We start from the raw sequence: 23,390 nt of genomic DNA, 5'->3' as shown, positions 1-23,390 counted from the left end.
CATTGATGAAATGGAAAATTCTTGTACCATGATAGCTAAGTGTCCAGAATCATAAGAGACATACACTTTCAATATGTGCCATGCAATTTATAGTAATGCTTTTCCTCTATATACCTTTCACAGATACTTCTGAACTGCACTAATTAACATGGATTTTTCCTCTTGTAAATTAAAAAATTCACTGCACTGATAGGAAAGAAAGGTAGAATTCCATATGGAGGTTGTGAAATTGAAAAGTCAGAAATCACTTCATGCAAGTTACTCCCAAGTGAACTGGATGATATTAAGATGGATAAAAATGAGCATATCTATATAGTTAGATGAAGTCTATAAAATCTACAAGTTAAAAAAGTATAGTGAAGGCAAATGATCCATTCATTGCCCTCTTCTGAAGTACGACGGTGCAATAGTCACTTTTTAGCCAGAGTAATACTATGCTAGTCTGTACTAGAATTGAAAAAAAAAGTTACACTAAGTCCAGGCAATGTATATTTTGGACTTATTTTATTAACTAAACATGTGGAATTCTTTGTAATCATAAACTCATAAAATCATAGGATAAGGTTTAACAGGTGGACAAGTAAAAGTGATATTTTCCAAAAGCCTATAAGCTATGAGAGTTCAAAAAAAGGGTCTAACAGGCTTATTTTGCTACACCTGTAAATACACAGCATCAAAGATGCTTAGAAGTGGCTTATCAGAGTTAGGAAATGTAAATGTTGGCCAACCAAAATATGCCAAAACTCTGTAGTACTAAAGACTAATTTATACTGTAGATTATGAAATATTTTTATTTCAGGAAACAATATAATGCACTGTGTGTGGATATGCTAAGCATTTTAAAAGACTACACTATAAAAAGATAACACAAATAAATAAAACTTAGAATAATATATTAAGTGTTACAATTTCAAAAACTTACCTGTACTAGGAAAATAATTAGAAAATAAAAATTTGCTATTCTTCTGAACTGTTCAAATAGATTCTTCGGTATAAAATTCCAAAATGTGTACTGAAGGAAAATAACAAAAAAAAATAACATATTTCAGTTAATTATTAATAAATTCCCATATACCAATTATTCACAGAATTCAAAATCAGTGCTCAATAGTTCAAGCATGTAATTACTAGAATGTGAATGCTACTAAAAAAAAAAAGAAATTAAAAAAAAAATACATATTCGTTAATATTTGCACCTTTTTTATATACATTGTTTTATTGAATTTACGATAAGAACAAAAAATGAGTTACAAAAATGGACATACTGTATGGGCTGTATAATTATTATTTATTAGTAAGGTCCATATTATGAACAATAACTATTATAACGAAGAGATCATGGGATTTGGAGCAAGAGAGGCTATACATGCTTGTACTGTTACCATCCAAAATGTTATCCTCTTAATATTGCAGTCATCTTATTATATTATCTGTGTACTTACAGTTGCTCATTTTGCCTTTCTACCCAGCTAATTGTTCTCTTTTCCATTACGCCTATGACATCACGTGATTAAAAACTAACTAGCTGAATCCTTCTAAGCTCTATGTAGAAACAGGAAGTCTCTTTTCTCAGCATGAGTCATCACTGCAAAGTCCCTGACAGGGTGGAGGAGCAGCTGGGTCAGGAGTTGAAGAGGGGGATGACTCATGCAAGGAAAAGAGACTTCCTTTTTCTACATAGAGCAGGGGAAAGAAAATAATTAACTAGGTGGAAAGGCTATATAATTCCCCCTGAGGAAGCCACAAATATCTAACCCGAAACGCGTGTTGGGGATCATGCTCTGGTGACCTTGCTCCAGGTGTACTTTTGCAATGGGTAACAATGTATTTTTGCCATGTACATGTGCATTAAATATAGGTATTTTTTGAGATTCAATACCTTTTTTGATCACTGTGACCTTTGTGTCCATTATGTGCAAGAACATATTTTTCCTCCCTTTTACCTTGCATACCTACCATATTTGTAGATACTTACCTACACACATGAACCATTCTATTCTCATTTAAACCTAATTGTTTGAATATACCCAATTGATGTATGTTTGTGAAAATGTAAAGGATGATAATGTAATATTTTCGCTATACAGTACATTGTGTGCCATTTATATGAAGACTCATGAGTCCTCCCCCTTATTGTATATATTTTATAAAGCATCAAATAGGAATGCTCTATGTTCATTCAAACTTGATTGTTTAAATATACGTAATAGATGCATGTTCATACTTGAATTTATCTTATGTGTTAGTAAATTGTATGAACCTCCACATGTTCACACATGTGTTTGACATGCAGTATTTAAAGAATTTTTGATTGTTGTGATCATTTTGTCATTTTTTTTGGTAAGGCTCATTATTCTTTCTTTCTACCATACATATAGTGGAGAAAATAAGTATTTGATACACCGCCGATTTTACAAGTTTTCCCACCTACAAAGAATGGAGAGGACAGTAACTTTTATCGTAGGTACACTTCAACTGCAAGAGACAAAATCTAAAAATAAAAACCAGAAAATCACATTGTATAAATTTTAAATAATTAAATTGCATTTTATTGCATGAAATTAGTAGTTGATGTCACGCTGTCTCTGTATACTGGAGGTAGGGGGCCTAAGCTGACCCTAAGCTGGTGCCCTGACTAATCCCTCAACCTGGAGGTACTGTTAAAGGTACAGAGGTCCAGGCCGCCAACGTAACCCCTACCTCCTGAGGATCCCTGCACCTAAGTAATCTAGTCCTGAGAAGGACCCCGATCACAACAAAAGGGGACAAGTAATAATATGCCCACACACAGTACTTAGACGAACGAGACAGTACAAGGGAAAAACCAAAACCACCTTGCATACAAAAACTACACAACTACAACAGAGGGAACACCAACGGGAAAGGAGATAAATGATAAAGCGAGGAAGGGAAAAAACACTCCAAATACACTTATCTCTGAAACTCCAAAAACCATGATCCGCTCTGTTAGTCTGCATGAAATGCTTTCACCGACACTTCCCTAACAGACCAGCAGGCATTTGAAGGAGTCTCACTACAGCAGCATTGATTGCAGCTGGGCGAGGCTGGACCTCGTCTAGCACAGAGAGAGAGAGAATTAACTCCCTCACTGCCGAAAAACACAAAGCACCAAAAAGTCAGCTGCGAGAAGTCAGGCTGTGTAATCGTGACGATCTTCGTGGTGACACACCCGTGACAGTACCCCCCCTTCTACGAGGGGCCTCCGGACCCTCAGGGCCAGGTTTATCCGGGTGAGTCGTGTGGAAGGCCCGAACTAATCGGTCTGCGTTAATATCCGACGCAGGAACCCACATCCTCTCCTCAGGACCATACCCTTTCCAATGAACCAGGTACTGAAGGGACCGGCGATTAAAGCGTGAATCGATGACCCTCGATACCTGGAACTCCAAGTTACCCTTGACCACCACTGGAGGGGGAGGTAAAGGTGACGGTACCACCGGCGCCACATACCTCTTAAGCAACGATCTGTGGAACACGTTGTGAATTTTAAACGTAGGGGGGAGGTCAAGACGGAATGCCACCGGATTAATAATAGAACTGATTCTGTACGGCCCGATGAACCTGGGACCCAGTTTCCAGGAGGGAACCTTAAGTTTTATATTCCTGGTAGACAACCATACCCGATCGTTCACACTTAGGTCCGGACCAGACACTCTCCTCCTATCAGCCATACGTTTGTATCGGTTCCCCATAGTATTCAGATTCTTCAGCACCCCTCTCCATACTGAAGCGAGTGATGAGGAAAATCGTTCCTCCTCAGGAACCCCCGAAGAGCCCCCCCTACTGAAAGAACAAAACTGGGGGTGAAAACCATATGCCCCAAAAAACGGGGACTTACCAGTGGACTCGCTCCGCCTATTATTAAGAGCAAACTCTGCCAGAGGTAAGAAAGAAGCCCAGTCCTCCTGGTTCTCTGACACAAAACACCGGAGATATGTCTCCAAGCTCTGGTTCATACGTTCCGTCTGACCATTGGTCTGAGGATGAAAAGCCGATGAGAACGACAAATGCATCCCTCGCCGTGCACAAAACGCCTTCCAGAACTTGGACAAAAACTGAGACCCCCGATCAGACACCACCTCGGAGGGTACCCCGTGAAGCCTCACAATCTCCCCAATGAACACCTGCACAAGAGTTTTAGCATTAGGGAGAGCCGGAAGAGCGATAAAATGTGCCATCTTGCTGAACCTGTCCACTACAACGAGTATCACCGTTTTACCCGAAGACGGAGGGAGGTCCGTAATAAAGTCCATAGACAGATGAGTCCAAGGACGCTCCGGGATCTTCAAAGGTAAGAGGGCCCCAGACGGACGGGTATGTGAGGTCTTAGAGCGCGCACAAACCCCACAGGACGCGACAAAAGTTACCACCTCCTTATGTAAGTTAGGCCACCAAAACCGATGCGAGAGGAGATCCACAGTTGCTCTACTCCCCGGGTGTCCTGCAAAAACTGAGTTATGGTGTGCCTCGATCACCTTTTGTCGCAACTGATCTGGAACAAACAGTCTCCCCGGAGGTCCAACAGGGGCGTCCCCCTGAGCCTCCAATACCTCCTCCTCCAGCTCAGAGCATACTGCCGAAACCACCACCCCCTCCTGAAGGATAGGAACCGGGTCGTCCGTATTCCCGGCCCCAGGGAAACTACGAGATAAGGCATCCGCCTTTACATTTTTTGACCCAGGACGATATGTAACGACAAAATTAAACCTGGTAAAAAACAATGACCACCTAGCTTGTCTGGGATTCAGACGTTTCGCGGACTCCAGATATAGCAGGTTCTTGTGATCGGTGATGACGGTGACCGGATGGACTGCCCCCTCCAAAAAATGGCGCCACTCCTCAAAAGCTAACTTAATGGCCAAGAGTTCCCTATTGCCGACATCGTAATTCCTCTCAGCGGACGACAATTTTTTAGAGAAAAAGGCGCACGGATGCCACTTACCAGGGGACGAACCTTGTGACAATACTGCTCCCACCCCTACCTCGGAAGCGTCTACCTCTACAATGAATGGCTGTGACGCATCAGGTTGAATGAGTATGGGTGCCGAGGCAAAACATTTTTTCAAGGAGGAGAATGCTTGACAAGCCTTGTCAGACCACCTAGAAAAATCCGTCCCCTTTTTAGTCATGTCTGTGAGAGGCTTAACCATGGACGAGAAATTACGAATGAACTTCCGGTAATAATTAGCAAACCCCAGGAAACGTTGTAGTGCCTTAAGATTCTCTGGCCGATCCCACTCAAGAACTGCCCGCACTTTCCCAGGGTCCATACGAAAACCGGACGCTGAAACCAGGAAGCCTAAAAACTGGAGTTCCTGTACGGCGAACACACACTTTTCCCATTTGGCATACAGTTTATTATCCCGCAAGATCTGTAACACCTGCCTAACGTGCTCCTGATGAGACACCAGATCCGGCGAGTAAATTAAGATATCATCCAGATATATGACAACAAACTGTCCCACCATGCGGCGAAAAATGTCATTAACAAAGTGTTGGAACACCGCCGGGGCATTAGTCAGACCGAATGGCATGACAAGGTTCTCATAATGCCCCTCCGGAGTGTTAAACGCCGTCTTCCACTCATCCCCCTCCTTCATCCTAATCAGATTGTACGCCCCCCTGAGATCCAACTTAGAGAACCATTTGGCGCCCACGATCTGATTAAAGAGATCGGGAATAAGTGGGAGCGGATACGGATCTCAGACCGTAATCCGATTAAGTTCACGGAAATCCAGGCAAGGGCGTAGGCCTCCATCTTTCTTCTTAACAAAGAAGAACCCCGCAGCCACCGGTGAAGATGAAGGTCTAATATGCCCCTTAGCCAGACTTTCTGAAATATAATCCTTCATGGCCTGCCTCTCAGGACCAGAAAGGTTATACAACCTAGCTTTAGGTAACTTGGCCTCAGGGAGCAGTTTTACAGAACAGTCATACTCGCGATGAGGAGGTAGTTCCTGACACCCTTTCTCCGAGAATACATCCTCAAAGTCCGCCAGAAATGGAGGTAAGACCCAAGGAGTAACCGCACCGATGACCGTGTTCATGCAGTTTTTATTACAGAATTTACTCCATTGGCTTATCTCTCTGGTTTGCCAATTAATAACCGGGTTATGCTTAGTTAACCAAGGAAGGCCCAACACTATAGGAGTGGGAAGACCCTCCAACACGTAGCAAGACAACAGTTCTTTATGCATCGCCCCCACTTGAAGTTTTACGTCATGCACAGCTTGCAAAAAACTTCGCTGACCGAGAGGCCTGGCATCGATCGAGAATATGGGGATGGGTTTAGCCAACTCACTCAATCGCATACCTTGAACCCGGGCAAACCGAGCATCAACCAGATTAGCCCCGGCCCCACTATCCAGAAGAACAGATATCCTCTCAGTTCTCGTACCCACCACCACCTCCGCCGGTACGAGAAACTGAGACGAACCTAGGGACGAAATACCTACTCCCAGATTGCCGTCCACCACACAACCTGGGATCAACAGTTTTCCGACGACTCTTCACTCTGCAAGGGACGGGATGGACACCCCCCAATAAAATGTCCCTTTCTCCCGCAGAAGAAACACCTTCCTGTCTTATGGCGCACCACCGGTCCCCTCCCCCGAAATGATGTCCCTCCTAATTGCATAGGCTCCTCTGGACTGACCAGGGGAACCACCATATGAGGGGACCTTGTAGGAGGTGGAGTCATCACAGGGGGTAGAGTTATCCCGAACCTCTCCCGAAGCCGTCTGTCAACACGAATAGCAAGGGCCATAGCGGCTTCCAGTGACGCGGGAGAGTCATACTGTGCCAACACATCCTGTAATTTGTCGGATAAACCTTGACAAAACTGGCTCCTAAGAGCCGGGTCATTCCACTGGGTGTCCGTGGCCCACCTACGGAACTCCGAACAGAATTCCTCCGCCGGACGATCTCCCTGCTGGATCCTACGTAACTTAGACTCAGCAAGGGAGATCCGATCTGGGTCATCATATACGAGTCCCAGAGCAGCGAAAAACCTATCCACTGACTGGAGAGCCGGGGAGCCCGGGGGAAGAGAGAACGCCCAAGATTGTGGGTCCCCTTGTAGGAGCGAGATGACAATTCCCACCCTTTGTTCTTCACTCCCCGATGACCGAGGCCGCAGACGAAAGTACAACTTGCATGCCTCCCGGAAAACAAAAAACTTGTCCCGCCCCCCAGTGAACCTGTCAGGGAGAGCTACTTTAGGTTCTGGTCCGGCTTGCTCCTGAGGATACAAAACCTTGGACCTAACGTCCGCCAGCTCCATGGACAAACTCTGCAACTGCCGAGCTAGACCGGCTACTGGATCCATGGTAGCTGGAGAAAAACTAAGTGGTTGGTGAAAATGTCACGCTGTCTCTGTATACTGGAGGTAGGGGGCATAAGCTGACCCTAAGCTGGGGCCCTGACTAATCCCTCAACCTGGAGGTACTGTTAAAGGTACAGAGGTCCAGGCCGCCAACGTAACCCCTACCTCCTGAGGATCCTTGCACCTAAGTAATCTAGTCCTGAGAAGGACCCCGATCACAACAAAAGGGGACAAGTAATAATATGCCCACACACAGTACTTAGACGAACGAGACCGTACAAGGGAAAAACCAAAACCACCTTGCATACAAAAACTACACAACTACAACAGAGGGAACACCAACGGGAAAGGAGATAAATGATAAAGCGAGGAAGGGAAAAAACACTCCAAATACACTTATCTCTGAAACTCCAAAAACCACGATCCGCTCTGTTAGTCTGCATGAAATGCTTTCACCGACACTTCCCTAACAGACCAGCAGGCATTTGAAGGAGTCTCACTACAGCAGCATTGATTGCAGCTGGGCGAGGCTGGACCTCGTCTAGCACAGAGAGAGAGAGAATTAACTCCCTCACTGCCGAAAAACACAAAGCACCAAAAAGTCAGCTGCGAGAAGTCAGGCTGTGTAATCGTGACGATCTTCGTGGCGACACACCCGTGACAGTTGATTACCTACCAACCAGCAAGAATTATGGTTCTCACAGACTTGTTAGTTTTTCTTTAAGAAGCCTTCCTACTCTGCACTCATTACCTGTATTAATTGCACCTGTTTGAACTCGTTATCTGTATAAAAGACACCTATCCACACACTCAAATCTCTCCACCATGGCCAAGACCAAAGAGCTGTCTAAGTACACCAGGGACAAAATTGTAAACCTGCACAAGGCTGGGATGGGCTACAGGACAATAGGCAAGCAGCTTGGTGAAAATGCAACAACTGTTGGCACAATTATTAGAAAATGGAAGAAACACAAGATAACTGTTAATCTTCCTCGGTCTGGGGCTCCATGTAAGATCTCGCCTTGTGGGATAAGGATGTTTCTGAGAAAGGTCAGGAATCAATCCTGAACTACATGGGAGGACCTCGTCAATGACCTGAAGAGAGCTGGTAACACAGTCTCAAACATTACCGTTAGTAACACACTACGCCATCATGAATTAAAATATGCCAGACACGCAAGGTCCCCCTGCTCACTCCAGCACATGTCCAGGGCCATTTGAAGTTCGCCATTGACCATCAGGATGATCCAGAAGAGGCATGGGAGAAGGTCACGTGGTCAGATGAGAACAAAATAGAACTTTTTGGTATCAACTCCACTCGCCGTATTTGCAGGAAGAAGAAGGATGAGTACAATCCCATAGAAAATCTTTGGAGGGAGCTGAAACTCAATGTTGCCCAGCGACAGCCCCGAAACCTGAAAGATCTGTATGGAGGAGTGGGCCAAAATCCCTGCTGCAGTGTGTGCAAACTTGGTCAAGAACTACAGGAAACGTCTGACCTCTGTAATTGCAAACAAAGGTTTCTATATCAAATATTAAGCTCTGTTTTTCTACTGTATCAAATACTTTACCTGCAATAAAATGCAAATTAACTATGTAAAAATAATACAGTGTGATTTTCTGGATTTTTTTTTTTTTTTTTAAGATTCCGTCTCTCACAGGTGAAGTGTACCTACGATAAAAATGACAGACCTCTCCATTCTTTGTAGGTGGCAAAACTTGCAAAATCGGCAGTGTATCAAATACTTATTTTGCCCACTGTACCTGTTATACAAGTAAATATTGATTTATATACCGGGAGCATTTTATGTCAATTTAAATTAGGTTATTCAAATATACTCAATTGGTGCACACTCACACCTGAACTTTTCTTACTTTTAAGTAAATGGCATGCACCTTACTACGGTATATGTTCACATTTATAATTTTTTATACCAATTGTATGCACCTTAACTATGCTTTTTCTTGGTCGCCAGAAGCACTGGCGTCTGTCTTTGTATATGTTCCTTAATTGTATTTTTACTTGTAAACAATAAAAGACTTTTGGATTTTAGCCACAAACTCCAATTTCTCCTCTTTTTTTAAAATTTATATCCTTTGGAGTCGCTTACATGAGTTCAGAGATAAAATACCAGTGTATCTGTTATACCCATTTATGATAATCAATATGTACCTCCTGGATTTATGGTTTCTCATAATAAGATTGCAATATACTAACAGAATAAACACTTTGATGGGAGTGCTTCTTTAATATAACCATGTATAGAGCAGTCCCAAAACATTCTGCCCCGCCAAATAATTACTCTGATATTTCCAAATTAGAAATATTGAGTCAATCAGGAGGAGAAGCGACGATAAGATATGAATGAAGTCCATTGAAACCATGCAAGAAAGACATGCATTGAACTTTCTATGTACCCAGCCACCGGGGTTTTCATGAGCACCATGTCATTAATTTCAGTCACCCATTCTCTAATAGAAGGAAGTTCCCTTGATTACAAATGAAGTGAGATTACTGTACAAGCATGTCCTAAAAGATTTCTGAAAATCCCCCTTTTTATTAATGAAGCAGTGCTAGAAATCATGGATAAAAAAACAATATGAGGAGTGGGCTGCTCCTATAAGCGAATTATGTTCCTTTTATATTGACACATCTTTTATCTACTACCTTATGAATTCTCTCTTTTTCAGAAAGAGCATACTGAAGATATATTTATGATTTCTTACTAGTTTCATCTCTTGAAAAGTGATTTTTTTCAGACAACTTTCCAGTTCAATAAAGGACACTGTGCTGGACGCAGATGACGCCATAGCAAACAATAGAAATGGAAGTACATAGCAACATTGAGTACTACTACAATGTACCCTACGGTTTTGGAAAGTAAACACTTACATGCCTGAATTCTTTACTCAGTATTTACTTGTACAGGGTCCAGCAAAGAACGCAGAAGGGACACTTTTATTGTTTCTTCATATCTTAAGTGGTGCAATCTAGGTCAATGTACTTGAGGTCACACGCCATACTTACCCAGATGTACTGCATTCTATCATATTACAGAGATTTGGCACGTCACTTAGTTAAGAATCTAAAATATCACTTACATTGTGCAGGATTACAATAGTCTTCAAGAATTGGACATTTTATAATTAAAGGCATTTGCTTTTAACAAATGGTTGTGTGATGTATTTTAATATTTTATTCAATTTAGGAATACTGTTATCTTAGAAATCTACAAGTAGTAATAGCATACACCCCCAGAAGAAGCTGGGCGAAACGCACGTCGGGGTGAAGGGACACAGAGCTAAATACTGTGCTGAACATTTTGATGGCTTAATGCTGCTCTAAGGTATATTCTGCCTAGCTGCATAACTTTCATTGCTGCACTATTGTGCATGTACAGTTGAAACCAGAAGTTTACATACACTATATAAAAAGACACATATGCATGCTTTTCTCAATATCTGACATGAAATCAGAATGAACCTTTACCACTTTAGATCAATTAGGATTACCATAATTTTTAATACTTGCCAAATGCCAGAATAATGAGAGAGAGAGAATGTTTGAAGGCATTTTTATTGCTTACTGCAAAGTCAAAAGTTTACATACAATAAGATTACTATGCCTTTAAACAATTCTGGACTGCCCATATGATGATGTGATGTGTTTGGAAGCTTCTGAGGTTTTTTTGGCAACATCTGAGTTAATTAGAGACACACATGTGGATGTATTTTAATGCACACCTGAAACATACATCTTTGTGTAGCATCATGGGAAAGTCTAAAGAAATCAACCAAGATATCAGGAAGAGAATTGTGGACTTGCACAAGTCTGGCTCATTCTTGGGTACAATTTCAAGATACCTGAAGGTGCCTCTTTCATCTGTACAAACAATTATACGCAAGTACAAACAAGATGGGAATGTCCAGCCATCATATCCCTCAGGTAGGCGACGGGTTCTGTGTCCCAGAGACAAATGTGGTTTGGTCTGACATGTGCAAATCAACCCAAGGACAAAAGCAAAAGGCCTTGTGAATATGATGGCGGATGCTGGTAAGATTGTGTCAATAACCACAGTGAAACGAGTACTGTATCAACATGGGCTGAAAGGCCACTCTGCCTGGAAGAAGCCATTACTCCAAAAGAAACGTAAAAAAGCCAGACTAATGTTTGCAAATGCACACAGGAACAAAAACCTTAATTTTTGGAGACATGTCCTGTGGTCTGATGAAACTAAAATTTTTAGGCATAATAAACATTGTTGCGTTTGGAGGAAAAAGGGAGAAGCTTGGAAGCCTAAGAACAACATCCCAACTGTGAAACATGGGGGTGGCAGCATCATATTGTGAGGTTGTTTTGCTGCAAGAGGGACTGATGCACTTTACAAAATAGATGGCATCATGAGAAAAAAAGAAGCAATGTCTCAAGACATCAGCCAGGAAGTTAAATCTTAGGCCAAAATGAGTCTTCCAAATGGACAATGACCCGAAGCATACTGCCAAAATGGTAACAAAGTGGCTTAAAGAAGATGGCCATTACTTTTTATTATCCCCCTAATGTATTCCCTCGGGGGCCCATAAGTGTTTTTGTAGATACGTTGGGTTGCAGTTACTGCCTGTGAGCGGCGCTATCCTTGGCCGCTCACAGGCATCACGTGACCCGCCACTGATGTCACGTCAAGTGAGGCATGACATCAGTGACGCGATCCCGGGTCTGATGAAATATGACCCATGGTGTTTTGCAAACTTTAGCTGCACAACATTGTAAACTGACATTCTATTCAGGATCTGTTAATGGTTACCTGCTATTAAAACATTTTTCATCCAGCGTGTCTTCATCAAAAAAGTTAATATTTACATTTTTTCAGGATGACAAAGAACAGTTACAAGTAAAAAAAGTAAATGATTGTATATACAATAGGTGAATCTTCCTAAGGAACTACAAACACTAGATCGCTTTGGATCTGTTAAAATTATGAGAAAAAAAACATACCATTTAATCGGTCTATTACGCCCCACAATTTTTATTTGGCACATGTTGTTGATTCTGCACTGCAGCAGGTTCTTTACAACATAATGATTGATATAAGCACAGTACTTAAACAGGTAACATAATATTTCATATGTTAAAGTCATTGCTTGTTATAAATATATAATACGTTGGATGGATATGTAATTACCATTCCAGAAGGTACGAGAACAAAGTACAGCAAATAATGTTTTAACGCAAAGCTTAGAAGTGGTCTATACTTAATTTTAATGAAGGTCAATCTTTAAGACAAGTAGCAATATCTAGAAGTGTTTCTTGCCATTGTGGCTAAGTCCATCAATTGATTTTAAAGACCTGGCACTCATGAGAACAGTGCAAGGTCAAGAAGGCCAAGGATTCTCAGAATTCAAAAAGTGCAATATACACCGACGAGCAAAAGGGTTCAATGACAATGAAGTAGAGGTGCTGGATCGGCCTCGACACTCTCCAGACCTCAACCCAATCAAACACTTGTGGGTAGAGTTGAGGAAAAAGCTGCATACATACCCAAGTCGAGTCAAGAGACCTGGGATCAGATGTCGGTCGGGACATGTTTGAGTCTGATGGAGAGCATGCCCAGAAGCATTCTGGCAGTGTTGAAAGCCAAAAGGTGGATTTACAAAATACAACAAAATAATACAAAGTTTAATTTAGATTTTTAATAGCAAAACAGTAACATGACAAGAATCTGCATAACTAAATCATATGGTAAATAGTTGTAAGTCAAAAGTATATATGAGATAGCCAAGATGATTGTCTATAAAATGATTGTAGTCTCACGTTTGAAGCTGTAGTGGATGGTGAGATATGGAGTCTGAAATTCAAAAGTTCAAAACATTGTTACCCTTTTGCTCGTTAGTGTATTCTGTAAAACTATGAATCCAAGATGAGCTAAATTCCAACAATTTAAAGAGAATCTGTCAGTAGGATCAGCCCTCCTAAGCTGTCTATATGGGCAAGCAGGACACAGGAAGCTGAATAACATGAAACCTTGATTTCTGAGATATCTACATTTTTCTTAGGTGTAAATGAGCTGTTCAGTACTATCTAGGTAGTACTTAATTATTCTGCACTAAAATTACATAAACATATCTAAAATCTGAAGAAAAGCATCTAGCAACACAGGAAAATGAGTGTCAATTCATCGCTAAAAAGACAGTAAAGAATGGAAAGGTATGTTTGTTCTTCTAAAAAGGAAGCTTCACAGATGCCAAGCTCGGAGTCACATTCAAAGACTGTAAGACAATCAGAGCTTCTTGAATTTTGCTTTCATATTCATTTAATTGTTCTCTCTGTTTCTCTATTCTTGTAATATTCAAAATTTTACAAAGTCTGAAATAGTACATTATTATTATTATTTATATATAGCGCCATTGATTCCATGGTGCTGTACATGAGGAGGGGTTATATACAAAATACAGATATCACTTACAGTAAACAAACTAACAATGATAGACTGGTACAGAGGGAAGAGGACCCTGCCCCTGCGTAGATGATTGTATTACCATTTTGTAGAAGACCACATGTACTGCAGCCTGCCAACAGTGGCATCAGCAGCACCACTGACGGACACAGCCAGAAGAGGTCCCTGTGCAAGAATAATATATGGGTCATTTGCAGCCCATTAGCTCATCATAATGTACAATTCCACCAGCTTTGGGGGTGGGAATGGGCCCCTTTACCTCTTGGGCCCCAGTGTGGCCACACAGGTTGCACCAATGATATATCCACCCCGGACCAGCACGATGTTGCTTATGACATTTGCACAAGGCATTGGATGTCTAGTACAAGGCTCCCTATCCAAAAGATTATCTGCCTCCACTTTTAAGCCAATGATCGATCGTAGGTGGTCTCAAAATTGGGGAACGATATTAATTTTACAAAATCCTGAGCCTAATTCTTGATTTGTTTACAACTGTTGTATCCATCTAGTGTAGTAACTAAAGCAGGGTTCACAACTAGAGATGAGCGGTGTTTGACTCGAACTGTTCGCCAATCTCAAATTCGAGCTGTTTTGGGCGGTGTTCGAGCCGTTCGGCGAACCCGAACGATTTTAAAAAAATCCGGTTGTTTCTAGGTTATGTTCGATAACTGTTCGTGCACCAAAATCATAACTGGATTTTTTCTCAGTAATGCTGAAAATTAATGTTAATACGCAGTTTGAGTGTACAGCGGGGTGGAGGCAGGGGCAGGGGATGGATCTCTGCAGGAATAATGAAGATTTCCATTTTTTTTTTTCCCGCATTTACAGTGGGGAGGTTCAATCTGTCAGCCTATCAGCAACGCACACACGGAGCGAACTGCTTTTTTTCACACAAGCAAGGGCATGTGTCATTGGCAGTGTATGTCACATGTCCTTGCCCTATAAGACCCAGACATTTTCCACGTAGCCACCATTTTCTCACTGCTGCAGCTGCGTGTTAGACGGCACCACTGTTGCTATGGGCGCTATACTTTGAGTGTTCATTTCAAGCCAATTTTCGCAAAAATCTACAGATAGCTTTGGAGTAGGGAATAGTTGTGATTGCAGTCCTTTTGAGGACTAGGTTACATCATTTCCTACGACTTTTATCAGGCAGGTCTGTGCTCTTAAATAGATAGGTTGGGAGTAGGGTCTACTTGTAATTGCAGTCCTTTTGAGCACTAGGTTGCAGCATTTCCTAGGACTTTTTGCCAGGCAGGTCTGTGCCAGTGCTGTGCAAGTTTTTTTTCACAGCATTTGGCTAAATCTAGCTAAGCAAATCCTTTTGGGCCTCTTGCAGTGTGTGTTAGTCAGTGGAGTAGCCTATCTGTGTTGCAAGCTACACCACCTGTGTATAGAATACAATTTTTTTTACCTCACCTAGCCAAGTAAAACCTTTTGGGCATAGCATCATTCTATTAGTCCATCTATACTAACCTCCACCAGATTGCAAATTAAAAATATTTTTTATCTGCATCTAGCTCTGAAAAAATATTGGGCTTGTAGCAGTGTGTGGGACTTGTTCTATTAGTCCATCTATACTAACCTCCACCAGGTTGCAAATTAAAAACAATTTTTATCTGCATCTAGCTCTGAAAAAAAATTTGGGCTTGTAGCAGTGTGTGGGACTTGTTCTATTAGTCCATCTATACTAACCTCCACCAGGTTGCAAATTAAAAATCATTTTTATCTGCATCTAGCTCTGAAAAAAATTTGGGGCTTGTAGCAGTGTGTGGGACTTATTCTATTAGTCCATCTATACTAAGCTCCACCACCTGTGTATGTAATAAAATTGTTTTACTGCATCTAACCCAGCCAATACTTTTGGGCTAATACCACAGTTTGGCCACTCAGCCCTGCTCGGTTCCCATCCATTGTTTTTTGTGCAAACAACTCCAGTGTTGTCAATTAGTTAACCACCAAAATGAGTGGAAAAAGGCCTGCTGATGGTGGAAAGGGGAATAGGCGTGTTGGGAAGGGAAAAAAAGGTTGTGTCCGTGGGGCAGGTGTTAAAGCAACAGTAACATCTGCAGAAGAAAGACCATCTTCCAGCCAAACTAAAATGTCTACTTCTTTTATCGGACAACGTGATAAGATCCCTTTCTTACGGCCACGCCAATCGCTACAAATTCCAGATGAGGCACAAAAACAGCAGGTGCTTCAACGGATATCAAGTGCTCCTTTAAGTGGGCTCTCCTCCACATCAACTTCAACATCACAAATACTCCAGTCCTCAGAGGTGTCACCCCAATCGCACTTGCTTCCTCACAGCTCCCAAGTCTCCAGCTGCCCGTCTGAGTATGGGGTAGAACAGATGATTGAGTTTGCAGAGCTGTTTACTCATACTATAGCCTGGGAATCAGAGGTCGGCTCCAGAGCTTCTGTGAATCCAGAAGAGGAAATGATCTGCACTGATGCCCAGAATCTTTATGAGTCGGATCCAGGAATAGACGCAGAAGGTTCTGACCATAATGTAGACCCTCGTTCCCAAACTGTAACTCCTGTTGGTGGAGACAATGAAGAAGACGATGATGAGACTCAAATACCTGATTGGAGCGACAACTTGAGTTTTTGTCAGGGCAGGAAGAGGTTGGCTCTGAGGACGACGGGTGTGATAACACATAGGGTGATGATGACGAGGTTGGAGATCCCACTTACTGTCAACCCACAGTCAGCCAGTCGATGAGGTCAGCAGAGGAGGTGGAGGAGGATGCTAGTGACGACGAGGTCAGGTTGCGCCTTCCTGGACAGAGACATAGTACTGGAAGCACGTCAACAACGGCATCCTCAAACACAATTCTGCCTCTGACCACAAGTCGTGGTGGCTCTTCAGGTCGCATGGGTGCAAAGACTTGCATAGCCTGGGCATTTTTTCAGATCGATAAGGATGACCCAACTCATGTTATCTGTAACATTTGTCAGCAAAAGCTAAGTAGAGGCCAAAAAATACATAGTTTGAGTACTTCATGCATGAACCGGCACATGGATATGAAGCATAAGTTGCAGTGGGAAGCTCACTGTGCTACAATGCGGCCTAGCCGGCCGGGCCAACCATCTTCTGCCACATCTTGTGCATCCGCGGCCTCTTCATCCTCTGTGACTGGGGGGACAGCAGTCACACCTGTTTTGGGACGCAGACCTGCCACCTCTTTACCCGCAACAGCCAGCGTGATTGCCAGGTCATCATTTTCTTTGGAGGTGGAAACACCAGCTGGTGTTGAGCGCTCTCCGACATCGATAGCACCACCTTTGGATCAAGGCAACGTAACATGTCCACCTGCATCTTCCTCACAGACCGGTAGTTTGCCGGGGACACCCTTCTCAACCCCGTCTAAGCACAACAGCCAGCCCTCGGTCCCTCAGATGTGGACAAGTAAAAGACCATTTCCTCCTAGCCATGAGAAAGCTAAGAGGTTGAATTTCACCATCTGCAAGCTCTTGGCTACAGAAATGCTGCCTTTCCGCCTGGTGGACACAGAGGATTTTCGAGACCTTATGTCCGTCGCAGTGCCCCAGTACCAGATGCCCAGTCGGCACTACTTCTCAAAGAAAGGTGTGCCTGCGCTCCACCAGCATGTCACACACAACATCACCGCTTCTTTGAGAAACTCTGTGTGTGACAGGGTGCATTTCACCACAGACACTTGGACAAGTAGGCATGGACAGGGGCGTTACATGTCGCTGACTGGGCACTGGGTAACTATGGTGACAGCAGGACAAGGGGCTGCTGTCCAAGTCTTGCCGTCCCCACGAGTTGTGCGTCAATCCTCTTTATCTCGAAGTTCCTCCACTGCTTCTGCCTCCTCAACCTCCTCTCGGTCCTCCACCTGCACCCAAAGCCTGTCTGGTCATGCCAAAAGCTTTCTAACTGCGCAGAAGGGATCCTGCATACCTCCTTACTATGCTGGCAGCAGGGCTCAACGTCATCAGGCGGTTTTTACTTTGAAATGTCTGGGAAATGTGAGTCACACAGCTGAGGAGTTGTGGTCAGCTCTGGAGAACCAGTTTCATGAATGGTTGTCTCCACTAGACCTGAAACCAGGGAAGGCCGTGTGCGACAATGCTGCAAACCTGGGTGAGGCCCTTCGCCGGGGCAATGTCACACATGTGCCTTGTATGACTCACGTGTTGAACCTGGTTGTCCAGCAATTTTTAGCCTACTATCCCGGACTAGATGGCCTTCTGCAGAGGGCACGGTCGCTGTGTGCTCACTTCTGCCATTCGTATCCCGCAGCTCAGCGACTTACATCTCTACAGAAGTCGTTGGGCCTGCCACTTCACTGGCTAAAATGCGATGTGCCTACCCGGTGGAATTCAACTCTGCACATGTTGCAGCGACTGTGGCAGCACCGACAAGCCCTGGTGCAATATGTTCTGACGTATAGCCTGGGCCAACGAGATCCAGAGGTGGGGCAAATTACGCTGTAGGAGTGGTCTCAGATCAGGGACCTATGCACCCTTCTGCACAGTTTTGAAATGGCGACGAAGATGTTTAGTGCTGACGATGCCATTATCAGCATGACTATTCCGGTGATTTACATGCTGGAGCACATGTTAAACAGAATTCGGAGTCAGGTGGTGGCACAAGAGGAGGTGGAGGAAGTAGAGGAGGAGGAGTTGTATGCGGAAGGGCTAACATCTGCAAGGTCCAGACGGTCGGCAGCACCAAGGCGGCAGGCATGTGAGGGTGGGGGAGATGGTTTTACCAGGGCACATGGTAGCAGCCAAACTAGTGAGGAAGGTGCAGGAGCCCAGGAGGAAGTGGAGGACGAACTGATGGAAGACTCATCAGATGAGGGAGACCTTGATCACATTTCTGTTGTTCGAGGTTGGGGGGAGAGGGCAGAGGACGGAAGCATGATTGTTACCTCGCCACCAACACAACAGGGACTTGGTGCTCCTGGATGCGCAACACACATGAGTGCCTTCTTGCTGCACTACCTGCAACATGACCCTCGAATTGTGAGAATTAGAAATAATCCTGACTACTGGGTTGCCACACTCTTAGATCCCCGGTAAAAAGTAAATTTGCAGAAATTATTCCTGCCATAGAAAGGGATGCACGCATGCAGGAGTATCAGCAGAGAGTGTTGCAGAATCTTACATGTGCTTTTCCACAAAACACCAATGGTGCACGTAGTGAATCTCACAGTTCCAACTTGCCAACCGTGGGACCGTCGAGTGTTCAAAACTTAACAGAAACACAGTATCTGCTGGTAACATCAATTTTGCGGAATCATTTCACCACTTTTTTAGCCCATCCTTTGCAAGGCCACAGGAGACAAGAAGTCTGACACATAGTCAACGCCTAGAGACGATGGTACAGGAGTATCTCCAAGTAAACATTGAAGCCATGACTGTGTCACTGGACCCTTGCTCTTTTTGGGCTTCCAATCTGGATAAATGGCCGGAGCTCGCCACTTACGCCTTGGAGATCTTGTCATGCCCCTCAGCCAGCGTTCTGTCTGAACGTGTGTTCAGCGCTGCTGGTGGTGTGCTGACAGATAAGCGCAAGCGGCTGTCCACTGATAATGTAGACAGACTCACGTTCATAAAGATGAACACATCATGGATCCGCAAGGACTTTTCTACCCCTGTGTCATCCTCGGGAGAGTAAAAGCTTGAGGATTTGGTAAAATCACCTCACCAACCGTTTTAAGCTTTCAAATTAATTATCATTTTTATCTGTATCTTGCCTGGAAAATAATTTTGGGCATAGCAGCAGTGTGCAGTACTCATTCTATTAGGTCATCTATACTAAGCTCCACCAGATTTCAAATTATTACTAATCATGTTTATCTGTATCTTGCCTGTAAAATAATTTTGGCCTTGTAGCAGTTTGCAGTACTGATTCTATTAGGCCATCTATACTAAGCTCCACCAGATTTCAAATTATTACTAATCATGTTTATCTCTATCTTGCCTGTAAAATAATTTTGGCCTTGTAGCAGTTTGCAGTACTGATTCTATTAGGCCATCTATACTAAGCTCCACCAGCTTTCAAATTATTACTAATCATGTTTATCTCTATCTTGCCTGTAAAATAATTTTGGCCTTGTAGCAGTTTGCAGTACTGATTCTATTAGGCCATCTATACTAAGCTCCACCAGCTTTCAAATTAATAATAATTTTTAGCTGTATCTAGCCCGGAAAATAATTTTGGGGCTCCTAGATGCGCAAGACACATGAGTGCCTTCTTGCTGCACTACCTGCAACATGACCCTCAGATTGTCAGAATTCGAAATAATCCTGACTACTGGGTTGCCACACTCTTAGATCCCCCACACTCTTCGAGCAACCTTTTCATTTTAATTAAGAAGAAAAAAATGGTCATTTTTGAAATTATAAGCATTAGCAGGTTATTAGAAACTGAAATCAAACAGTTTTCAACTCAACACTTTATTCTAGGTGATGTTACATTTGCACATAGGACCCCTTGTTCGAAAGGAGCTTCTGAACTCTCGTCCATTGAATTTGTCAGGTTTTGGATGGTTTCTGCTTCAATTGTTTTGCATGAGGACAGAATACCCTCCCAGAGCTGTTGCTTAGATGTGAACTGCCTCCTGCCATCATAGACACTCCTTTTGATGATGCTCCAGAGGTTCTCAATGGGGTTGAGGTCAGGGGAGCATGGGGGTCACACCATAAGTTTGTCCCCTTTTATGCCCATATCAGCCAGAGATGCAGATGTGTTATGTGCAGCATGAGACGGTGCATTATCATGCATGAAAATGATCTTGCTGCAGAATACACGGTTCTTCTTCTTGAACCATGGCAGGAAGTGCTGTTTGAGAAACTCCACATACATTATGGAGTTCATCTTTACCCCTTCAGGGATCCGAAAGGGGCCGACAATCTCTCTCCCCATGATTCCAGCTCAAAATATTACTCCACCTCCTCCTTGCTGGCGCCGTAGCCGTGTTTGTGTGGGGTGTCCATCAACCAGCCATCCTCCACTCCATCCATCTGGACCATCGAGCGTTGCACGGCACTCATCCGTGAACAAAACAGTTTTGAAGTCAGTCTTCATGTATTGTTTGGCCCACTGGAGCCATTTCTGCTTGTGTGCAGTGGATAAAGGAGGTCGACAGGATGGCTTACGCACAGCTGCAAACCTCTGAAGGACTCTGCATCTTGTTGTTCGGGGGACGTTGGAGGCAGCAGCAGCTTCAAAAACTTGTCTGCTGCTATGACAAGGCTTTTTTGCCGCTGCTCTTTTAACCTGACGTAATTGCCTGTAGGAAAGAGTCCTCAATTTTCCCTTATCAGCAAGCACACGTGTGTACTGTGAATCAGCTACATACTTCTTGATTGTGCGATGATCAAGATGAAGTGTCTTGGCAATGTTGATTGTAGTCATGCCTTGACCTAAACACTCCACAATTTGTTGCTTCTCAGCAGCCGACACATCCTTTTTCTTTCCCATTTTGGCAGAAAATGTAGGCTGCTTAATAATGTGGGACAGCCTTCTTAAGTAGTCTTGCCTTTCATTGGACACACCTGCCAAACTAATTAGCACAGGTGTCTGCAATTGCTTACAGTGATATAAAGAGCCCTGACACACATCACCATCAATGAGTTTAACTGACAAACAAAAAAATTCTTCCCTTATCACTCCTAAACACTTTTTGCATAATAATTTGGAACACAGTGTACATATGCTTTTCCACAAAACACCAGTGGTTCACGTAGTGAATCTTACAGTTCTAACTTGCCAACCGTGGTCTGTATGGAGTTGTTCAATAAAGGGCCCAAAATTAAGATAACATAGACGGGAGAGGTCTCTATAAATAGGAATTCCAAAGTATTTGATAGGGCCAGGCAAAGGGAAAGTTGGACTGGATGGAAGCCTATATGGATTTGGGGAGGGAGCCATCGAGGGTATCAGGCTTCGCTGCATTGATTTTAAAATTTGACCATGTAACAAAGTGATCTATTTCAGCCATAACAGCATGGATGGATATATGTGATTGAGTGATATATACTAGGACATCATCAGCAAATAGAGAGCACTTGTACTCAGTGCCTCACACCTCAATCCACCTAATATTGGGGCTATGGCGAATTGATGAGAGCAGGTGCTCCGTCACTAGGATGTATAAGAGAGGGGACAGAGGACATCCCTGCCTTGTCCCATTGGTGATTATGAAAGGTGATGAAAATGTTCCATTTATCTTCAGCCTAGGTGACGTATTGCGATACAGGGCCGTGATTTTGCCTATAAAACGGTCCCCTAGACCCCTACCCCAAGCTTTTTAAAGGAATAATATATGGCGTGCCAGGAGACTCTATGGAGTGCTTTCTCAGCATCCAACGAGAGTATCTAATTACAAATTTTTAACTGCATCTAGCCCAGGAAATACTTTGTGCCTAGTAGCAGTGTCTGCTAGTTAGCGGATTATCCCAGCTGTTAAGCAAGCTACACCACCTGTAGTCTGGACACTTAGTTTTTTCAAAGGAAATGGTTCGGGCCCCCGGGACACTCAGTGAAGAGCATCAGGGAGGCACCTGAAGGCATAGGGGCTGGGACTGGCGGTAGGACGCCTTGCGGTGGACCGCCGATCTCGATCCTTATAAAAGCTTTTTAACTGCAGCAGCTTTAGTGGACGCTACTGGAGCTGGAATTACGCGGCTGCTGGCATGAGACTTGCCCTCCAATAGATCCTTGTAAAAGGATTTAAAGTGTACTCATTCAAATTAGAGAGACAATTTAAATTAAAAAGCTTAGACCTGCCTCCACCGCAGGGGGGCTCGCTCGACCCATCAGCGGACAGGCACCAGTATTGGGAGAGGGGGGCTGGCCGTCAGGGTCCACCGCAGCTCTGGCACAAACCCGGCGACACGAAGGTGGCACGGGCAGGAACGGACTGGCCGTGTCGGCTTCGCACTTTTTTGGTTTGAGAAGGGCATGACATGCCTATATCTGTGTCTCCCCCTCCTTTTACTCCTCCACCTCTTTTCTTTTCGCATGACTATATGTACTTGTCACTTTTCCATGTGTTAGTTATGTCTTCTGAGCAGTTTGTCAGCTTTTGGACACCTTTGAAGGTGTTTTCTATGTGTTTCTATGTGTTTTTGTTTTCCTGCCTTTGGTTTTAACGGTGTTCGAAGGTGTTCGACGAACAGTTCGGCGAACATACGGGTGTTCGACGAACCGAACCGAACTTGAACACTACGGGGGTGGCTCAACTCTATTCACAACACGTTTTACCTTAGGTTCAGTAGCTGCGTCAGGCTGGGGTCCAAATCTTCTATAAAACGAAATTCAGGCATATGCGCTGACAGGGCTATTGACAGGAATGTTGCAGACGGAGTCACAGTGGCCTCTGTTGTACATCTTTTTCGGCCATATATCCCTACTTGAGGTGGACAGAAAGATGTAGTCTACTACATCTTGGTGCCCTCTCCAATAGGTTTATACAGCCGACAATGATGTATGATAGAGCGCACTGTGACTCTGTCTGCAATATTACAGTTAATGGCGCCGTGCCTTACAAAAAGTCATGCTCACCTTAGTAATTTGCATTTTGGAGCAGCTAAGAATCTGTAAGGTA

The 23,390-nt window shown here is 43.5% G+C and overlaps 1 protein-coding gene across 5 annotated transcripts in view; it reads right to left on the bottom strand.

Annotated features, from left to right (window-relative positions):
- The window catches only part of ATP11A (ATPase phospholipid transporting 11A), a 224,217-nt gene that overhangs the window by 112,102 nt on the left and 88,725 nt on the right, over positions 1-23,390 (bottom strand). For all 5 annotated transcript variants that reach the window (XM_073664387.1, XM_073664388.1, XM_073664386.1 and 2 more), the window contains one exon: positions 923-1,012. In XM_073664387.1, coding sequence (XP_073520488.1) covers positions 923-1,012 — 90 coding nt within the window. The remainder of the gene's footprint in view (positions 1-922; positions 1,013-23,390) is intronic.

This window comes from Phyllobates terribilis, unplaced genomic scaffold (assembly GCF_046119375.1).
Source record: "Phyllobates terribilis strain yellow unplaced genomic scaffold, ASM4611937v1 Scaffold_2__4_contigs__length_985480577, whole genome shotgun sequence".
In the NCBI taxonomy this organism is placed as follows: Eukaryota; Metazoa; Chordata; class Amphibia; order Anura; family Dendrobatidae; genus Phyllobates; species Phyllobates terribilis.
Note: the sequence above shows the minus strand (reverse complement) of the source record. Positions and strands in the feature narration are given on the sequence as shown.